Below are 8,809 nucleotides of genomic sequence, written 5' to 3'. Positions count from 1 at the left end.
GGGAGACGGGCGGGCAGAGAGCGAGCTTCTCCTGGGTGCACGGGGCGCAGTGCATGGGCTGCAGGGCCACCCCGGCGGCGAGGCGGGGGCCCAGGAGCGCCGGCAGCAGGAGGGACGGCAGCCAGCAGCGGCGCAGCAGAGACCGCAGGCTACTCATGTCGCTGATGAGGAGGGACCACAGAGAGGGTAGCTCAGCAGGCTGAGGGACAGGAGGCAGTTTACATACATTCAGTTCGCCCGGGCCATTTATACAGTCCTTTGCCTGGCTATTAATCTTTAACCCCGAGTTAACTATTATCTGAACAGGAGGGCTGGAGAAGCATCATTTCACTGGTGGTTCAACTCCCTGACCACTCTTCCCCTCCCCTTTCACTTTCCCCCTTTATCTTTTTTCTTTCCTCCAGACATGCAGGAATGCTTTTATTCCCTTGCCCCCACCTTTCTGCCCTAGCACAGTTAACAAGGAAAAATGTGGCGGGGGTGGAGGAGAAACGGGCAGAGGGGAACGGATAAGTGGGGGGTATCCCCTCCCCTTTTGCCTGTCACAAATGTCTCCTGTCTCCTGTTCTTGACATTTGATAAAAATGTAAATGTTTAAAACAAAAAGGGAGGGGGGGAGGGGAGGAGGGAAATCCCATTGAAACTGAAGCAACTGACTTCATATTTCCACAGCAACAAATGCAACAAACCCTTGTTTAATTTTCGTCATGTGGTTGCAGGTTAGGAGGACGCTGACATACCAAAGAGGAGGCCCCAAGGGTAATAAAGCCATCAGGATCCTGTAACCACTGCACGCATGCACGTAGGAGTCCTTGCATTAACCTCCGGGAGGGGCTGCGCAGCTGAAGCTGGAGGGATCTCCCGCGTCTGGGCTCAGTTTTGCTGTTGCTGCTGGGATGAGACGAGTATCAGTCCTCAAAACATGCACTTGGGGGAAACAGTGTTTGTCAAACAGTCCAGAAATAAATGAGATATCTGCTTTTCTGTCTGTCCTGTTACCTTCTCCATCTCCTCATATATCACCTGGCGGGGGGGAAATCTTTCTTTTTCTCCTTTACATGCAACGGTTGTCACTACAATAAAAGCAGAAGTATTTAAACCTCACTGTGCTGAACAGATTATTTTATCCTGGTATTTGCAGTATGTACTGAGCTTGAAATAGCAAATTCCACTGTCAAGTCATCTAATGTAGCATGATTTTTGTTTGGTTGTTTTTTTTGCATTTAGTTCTCCTCTTTTGTAAATACATCATTTGTGTGAAAGAAAGTTGAAGCAGAAGCGCAGAGCATTGTTTAACGTTCTATTATTCGCTCTTCTTTTTCTGGTATTGATGCCAAAGTTTTTATTTATAATGTAGTACATTTTTAAACCCCTATATTCATAATTCAGTTCATAAAAGTATTCTTATTGGTTACAGACTTTTACAACTTGAGACATTTTCACTTAAATACTTCATCTAATTTTTTTTTTCTAAATTCAGGTTGGTTTAGGGATGTCTATTTGGATACACAAAAGATGGCAGCCCTTAAAACTCACTAACATTTTTAAGCATTTTAAACAGAACTAATTTTACAGATTTTAAGAGAATTCTGTGGACTTCACGTGTCTGACTAGGAGCAAATTTTGGCTGAAAACCTAGGGCATGACAATTTTTACATCGCAATTAGACTTTTCAAGCTCTAATGCTCTTTTCCCCCTTTCATTTCTAATTTTTTCTTGTGAATCTCTTAGAAAAGCACAATTCTCTTACCATTCAGTAGGAAGTGAAAAAAATACAGAAATATGTCTTCTTTCCTCCCTCAAAGAGAAAAAGAAAACAATGCAAAACAAAGTCCCCTTCATGAAGAAACATGAAAAAAAATTACAAATGAAAAGTAGACCCAGTTGTAAAATGACAAAGACCCAAAGAGCTCATATGCATTTGTATATGTCTATGCATGTATTCATTCACTTATCTATGTATGTCTCTCTGCTGTGCTAGATAGCTTTGTATGAACAGAATTGAGGATCATTCTACTACTGACTGCTTAACATAAGCTACTTGCCCCTGAAATGACTGTACTCCAGAGTGACTGCCACTGTCCTGCCTGTGCTTTTTCTGTCTTTAAAAAAAAAGGATGTGAACTGAGAGGAAATAGCTTTTAATGATACACGTGAAATGTTTTTAAAAATGATTTTTTAACTCATCACCATCATTTTTAAGTAACTAGATGAAGACAGACACTTAATGCAAGAACAGACTCCTTGCCTGATGTACAGGCCTACGTCACAAAACTTCCATTAGTTTCAGAAGAAACTCATTCTTCCAAAGCACCATCATGTTTTCAGGTCTTTGGTATGTTTTTCCTTGCTGTGGGTCAGCTGGCAGTATCTGAACTGCCCAGGCAATTCCTGACAACTGGCAGCCTTTTCGAAGGCAGATTTTTTCAGTTTACCCAGTAAGATAAACAAAAGATAACAAAAAAACCCCACCGTAGATTATAAAACATTTTGAAGGTGTTTTTGTTTTGTTTCCTTTATGATTTCAGGTCAACTCCAAATGATGACCCAACCTATTTTCCCTTGCCATCTTTTGTACAATCAAACTGAGGAAACCTAAAACTCTGCTAAAGCAGACTTTGTGAGCAGATGTTCTTCTGCACAAAAGGTAGACCCATAAAAATCAGTCCCTTCATATTTCATTTATATAAATGTAATGAACATAGATTAGAACAGGTTATGATAACTTAGGGCAGTATCAATCAACAAGGCAATGCTTTTGTATAGGCCATGGGACAGCAATGAAGTGAAAGTAGTGTATATGTTTATGTAGGCTCTGTTTGATGTAATACTACAACTCATCTACCAATCTCCATCTCTGACCCTGACATTGCTTTAAAGAACACAAACAGATAAGAGTCAGGAGGTTAAAAACTTCCATGATGTAAAGTTGTGTTTACTGAAGACTTTTGACGGTAATTTTTAGGTGTTCCAACTGTTGTCCCCTAATTTCAACCACTTGTCAAAAAACACCACATGAATCCTAGGCAAGGGTTACTTTTCTACAAGACTTTTCCTATTGGTTTCTCAATAATTCTTAGCCAATGACCTCATTTTGCATGTTAAATAAAGTTTTGGATTTTTTTTTCTTTAAAGCCACATGGAGTGACTCATAGAACATAAAGTTTTATATAAGTTTGTGTACAAGCGATCTTTATCCTTTAATCACCAAAAATTCAAGTGACTTGCCAAATAATTTCTTACTGGGACTGCTTCTCTGGATATGTTTAAAAAAAAACCCAAACAACCAGTGGAATATCCTCATTATTTTTCTTTAGGTAAGAAACTAATCCTGAATTGTAAGCTTAATATCCAAAACTACTATGTGATACACATATACACACACACATATATATGGCATCAAGCATATGAAGAGAAACAGCTATGATAGAAATACAAATAAACTAGTCCCTTCCCTGTCATTTGTCCCCTATCAAAAATGCTTTATTTCAGCTCTATGGATTATTAAGAATTTTTTATCCAAGTAATTGACAGTGCTTAGGTTATTGATGAATAATTTGATTCAAGCATTTATTGATTGATTGTTGTCACTTTGCAGCAACGACCTATATGCCATTTGGTATTATTTTTCTATTCTGGTTGGGTAAGCATGACTTTTAGAATTAGAATCTGGATGCAGGTAATGAGGTGTTCCAAGTTTGTGTTGCACTAATATTCTCTAACTTTTGCAGACTGACTTTTGCTATTTCTTTTCTCCAGAAATTAATTTTGCTAGAATGTGGAAAATATTTTATAAATACCTAAAACTAAACCTGCAGAAACTCTAGTAAGAGACGAAAAGTGAGAGGCTTTCTCATGGCATCTGTAGCTAGGGAAGCCTATGGACTTTCTGCATCAAATCATGGGTCATCAGGTTCAAAAAAAGAGAGGAAAAAGTAATTTATTTCCTTGGTGGCACCCAAAGTGTTTGGGCACTGAGTAAAACACCTTGTTCACAGTGTTGTGCGTGCATAGACCAGCCAGATAATTATTTTCTAAGAACTATTGAGCTCTTCTGGCAAGACAGGTTAAAGTCCTCCTTTAGTCGTCCTACCATGGGCCAGCTGCTCCATGCAGTGATGGCACAAGTGTGAGTTTACGTAGCTGGAGAAATAATCCAGAAACACTTTGACAAGAGGTAAAGCTGAAAGCATGCTGCAGAGTGTGAGTTCCTGTGTGAAGAGATAATATGAAAAAGCTTCTGCTTTATCCATTCTGCTGTAGTCAGCATTACTAACCCCAGGTAGGGGTATTCCCTGAGACCAGCTATGGAAATGAAGGCTTTTCAGTGCCTACCAGAGTGAGCTATGGCTTAGCAGTGACTTTGAAAAATGTAAATGAACCCTTTAGCACTGGCTCCAGGCACCTAAACTAGCATCAGCTGTTTAAATCTCTCTGTATTCTTCAGCCACTGTGTCTCTCTGGGCCCAGTAACAGAAAAGAGCATCACCAACCAAGTAATGTGCCCTTTACTGCAGTCCCTGAGGGCTGCAGGCACTGATGACATGAGTCTCCAGCCTTCACCACCATTAGGTTTACTTTCTTAAGTGGTTGGCTGTCTTATGCTGATAAAGGAAAAAGTAAATTCCCCAGAGATTTACTCTAAAAGCAATTTAAATATAATAGGGCTTTCAAATACATATTAAGGCATCTCATGTGAAGGACAGTTTGAGACAGTAACAGGTGGCTACTGCTTACTTTAATGTCTGGGTCTGTCACATGGGTTAAATGCCAGGATGCACATGAAACTCCCCTTTCCTCCCCAAACTAATACATGGCTTTCCAGTCACAAGCTTTTTCACATGCAGTAGGGAGAAAAGTAGGCAGTACTGATGGAGAAAAAGTGAGATCCAGCCCCAGACCAGGGGCATCACAGTCACAGCCTGTTACACAACTTAGGGGAAAAGTGTCTGTGGGACAACAGCCAACAATAATTCATTTATATCGGTTTATACCTTATCAAATGCAACAGGGGATATTCTCTTTCACAGTGGAGAGGCTGGATTTTTAAAGGAGCTTACTTGCTAACCCAAAAATGGAGGAGCCCCTGATGTTTCAAATTCCTGCTCTTTTCTTCTGAGGCTTCATGGAGGCTTTTCTCCTCCATGAGTATCTTTGGCTGTTAGTACTAGAATCTGAAATGCCATTCCTTCATCTTTTTTATCCTTTTAAAAATGTAATAAAAATAGGAATAAGTCATAGGACCCAGACCACAGTAAGTCAAGAGGTCCATTTTCTCTGGTTATCCATCCTATGAAGTGGGAAGCCAAAACTAGGGGCAGACATGCCTGAACTGTGCCTGCTACAGGAACAGGGGGCAGGGCTGCAGGCAGAGAAGAAGACAGCAGCCTGAAATTCTCACCAAGAGAGCAAGAGGGCTGTTATTGACAGCAAAATGATATGCTGTTAAAACAGGAGGGCACATTTCTCTGGATAATTTACAGTTGTTTTCCACATTTAGGTTATTCACTTCTGCACTGGTTCTTACAAAAATAAAACAGTTTGCCCAGCTGCTTTTGTCAAGAAATCTGTCCCTGCCTTTTGTCCTGGGGCATTTCTGATTTCAGCAATATCATTGCTATTAATTATTATTATAATATTGTTGCTAGTAATACTAAGAGTACTTTTTTTTCAGGTTTCACAGCCTCTGCTGTTTCCCCAGAGGACGAGAGATAGGACTCTGGGACTTCAGTCAGTTCCAGAGAGCTTGAGGCTTGCATGGAGAACTGAAACCAGGTAAGCTGCTGCTGGGATTCAGGGTTGCCTGAGATATTTAAACATCACCACCGTTGAATTAGTGTCTGACAGTTATCAAGTGTGAAAGCTTTTGATGCTCACTGCAGCCTTAATCTACATGTATTTACTATTTCAAACTCTTTGCAGGGGATCCACAGTGAGGTATAGGCAAGTTCACGCTGTCCAGAGGAGCAAAGATGCTCAGAGGCGCTGGCCTCTGCTTGGGAGGGGGGGCAGGGCTTGCTTTCTGGGGGAAGAGGTAGGAGAACAGCATGAAGACAAAGTAACTGTGAGACACAACACCCTTGTTCAGGCATGTCACCATGTGTGGCACCTACTCTTGGGCCAATACACCTCAGAAAGCATTTTAGAGAAAACTGAAGCTGCTAACTCTACTTGTCAGCAGTTTTAAGGCTCCTTGAAGGAGAGCACATTTTTCAAATAGAGATGTGAAGGGGTTAATCCAACCTGTTATTATATCAAAATCACACTGGAGATAAGATTGAATGTCACACGAATATTTGCCTGACCTACTGTATAAATAATCTCTGCCATCAAACACAGAGATCACACAGGGTTAGTGGATTAAAAAAAAAAATCAATATAATTAATGTATAATGAAACAAAGCAAAAAGCCAATATTAGATTGTCAAGGCACTTCGTTACAGATGAAAGCAGGGTGCCTCTCTTTACAAATAGGAATGTGACTGCATTCAATAAATCACCGTGATTTTGCCTTCTGTGGCAAAGCCACATGGAAGAGAATAAAACTTCTAGTGACCCACAGCTTGGTGATGATAGGTCAGTTGTGAAAACTAAGACAGAAACAGAGAAGAATTATTAGATGTCTCAAAAGCTTTTCTCTCATGAAATCTGATTAATCAAGCTGTTGTAGAAATTCTTATATGTGTAGCTATAAAAGTAAGACTTTAATTTTATTTTTGTTGTTGCTGTTGTTATTACAATCAGTGACTGGTTGACCATATGTCAACACGACAAAAACAAACAACCCCCGCAACACCACCTTCTTTTTAATGTAGTTTTCTACGTTTTCATATATAGCACTTTTTTCCCCCCTCTGATTTGATAATTTTCTCAGTCTCAAGGATACCTATCTAGTGAAAACATGTTCTGCAGACTTATTAAGTACATGCAAAAAGCCTCACCTTTTAAAATAATCAGTTCAAGTCTTATTTGCCTTTAACTCCACTGATTTTGCATTCTGAGAAACTGGAATGGCCAACTGACATTTTAGGTGTCATGAGACTGCTGCTGTGTTCTTGCTTGCCTTATTCATCTCTTCTCCAAATGTAGTCATCACAGTCTTTTCATTTTGCTGGTCTCATGTAAGGGCTTTGCTCTGTGTTTTGTTTTCTTTAATCAATTTTTATCATCACCCGGTTGTGGCCAAAAAAACCCACCTGCTACTGAATGGACTAGTCAAGGTCAGGATACACTATTGATTTGTATGCTTGCATCATAACCTTTGTAGGGTAATTTCCAATCCTATGGTCTCAGTGGACTTTTTCTGAGCTAGTCAGGGGCATTCAGGATACCAAATAGCACTTCTTTCTCCACCATCCCAGTTCCGCCCCTTCTTTCTTCCCTCTAGCACAGTTACAATTATAACACATATCCACATTAGCATATGTGTTGTAATTAAAAGTTTTTGATTGCAGTTTTAAGCCTTCCATCTAATTGTAATGGCTTCCCTCCCATGGTGGCAAAGCCTGTTGCTGTTGTTGAGCTATGGTTTGTGCAGGTTTTGGTTTTTTGTGTGTTTTTTTTCTTAGAGAGGAGCAACAAGTGCTAAAGCACCCATCTCCTTTGTATGAATACTGTCATGCAGCACCAGTTTGATTTAATTGCATGCTGTGTGATGCAATAAATTGCTTGGTGCTCTCTTGGCTGGGAAGTATACTTTGAAACCCATTTTACCTAGGCGTCTTTTAAGTGCTTTTTTGGATCCAGTTCCTCTCTCAGTAAATTTTTCAGCGGTGCTGCCCATACTTTCATTCCTATATCTGAATTCACATCACCTTTCCATACTAGAAAGTTGGATTATTCCATTTCTAGGAAGAGAACCTTTGTTTTCCTACCCTAGAGGTATGAGATATTTCTTTTCCCCTGGCATCTCCTCTTTAGGAGAAGAAGTAAGATGTAAGCTTTAGGAGGCTTATGGTATCTGCCAGTAGAAGAGGGTCACTACAGGGGACAAACCTGCAATGATGTGAAAGGCTGAAAGCAGAAGCCAGTTAGAAGAGGACATTTAGAGCTAGGAAAGGCCAAAAGGATGAAATGGAAGACAACAACAGGGATCAAAGCGGCAGCAACAGTAAGAAGCAGAAAATATATGATTTATTTCCTTCTTTTTTCACTCCCTGGGAATAATGAAGGATGGTTTTCCCCCTTCTTCTTTCCGTTTCTTCAATAAAAATGAATTAAAACAGAAAAAACCCCACAAACCCCCAAAGAAATGAAATACTACAGATGCAAGACAGTGAGTCACTGACCTATAACGCAAGTTCAATCTTCTTTTTTAATGAATACTTAGGCAAAGTAGAACAACTTTGACAGGTAACACTTAAAAGCCCTGACTCCGCAGTAAGTCTAGAGATGGCGATTACTGCCTTGTGACCTAGGACTCTTGGTTTCAAGGTCCTATCTCAGATGAGAAGGGGATTTGAAATGCGGTCTCTCACTTCCTGGAGTTTTATCCTGTGGGCTGCTGAAACTAAAGGCAGATAGATATACCTCCTGTCTGACTGGTGTCTGCTACACATCTCCTGCACACACATCCCATTTCAGGGTGGAGGGGTGGGACTGATGTAAAGTACTGTGAGATCACGTGCATGGGCAGACCCATGAGGCTGGCAACCAGGAGCTGCTGTCAAGCTCTATGGGGTTTGCATGCCCACTGGGACTGACTGCACTATCAAACAAAATTTCATTGTATAGGGGCATAAGGTACCTACATAGCAGTACAAGGACTGAGCAGCAGATCTGAGGTTTGGGGGGGGGGGGGGTGACCCCT

The 8,809-nt window shown here is 40.6% G+C and overlaps 1 protein-coding gene across 1 annotated transcript in view; it reads right to left on the bottom strand.

Moving 5' to 3' along the window:
* Positions 1–157, bottom strand: part of IGFBP1 (insulin like growth factor binding protein 1) — a 5,354-nt gene extending 5,197 nt beyond the window's left edge. The window contains exon 1 of the mRNA XM_009285339.1: positions 8–157. Within this exon, the coding sequence (XP_009283614.1) occupies positions 8–157 (150 nt within the window). The remainder of the gene's footprint in view (positions 1–7) is intronic.
* Positions 158–8,809: the final 8,652 nt, after the last annotated feature.

This window comes from Aptenodytes forsteri, unplaced genomic scaffold (genome assembly GCF_000699145.1).
Source record: "Aptenodytes forsteri isolate BGI_AS27 unplaced genomic scaffold, ASM69914v1 Scaffold44, whole genome shotgun sequence".
In the NCBI taxonomy this organism is placed as follows: Eukaryota; Metazoa; Chordata; class Aves; order Sphenisciformes; family Spheniscidae; genus Aptenodytes; species Aptenodytes forsteri.
The sequence above is the reverse complement of the archived record's forward strand: the minus strand, read 5'-3'. Positions and strand labels throughout refer to the sequence as shown.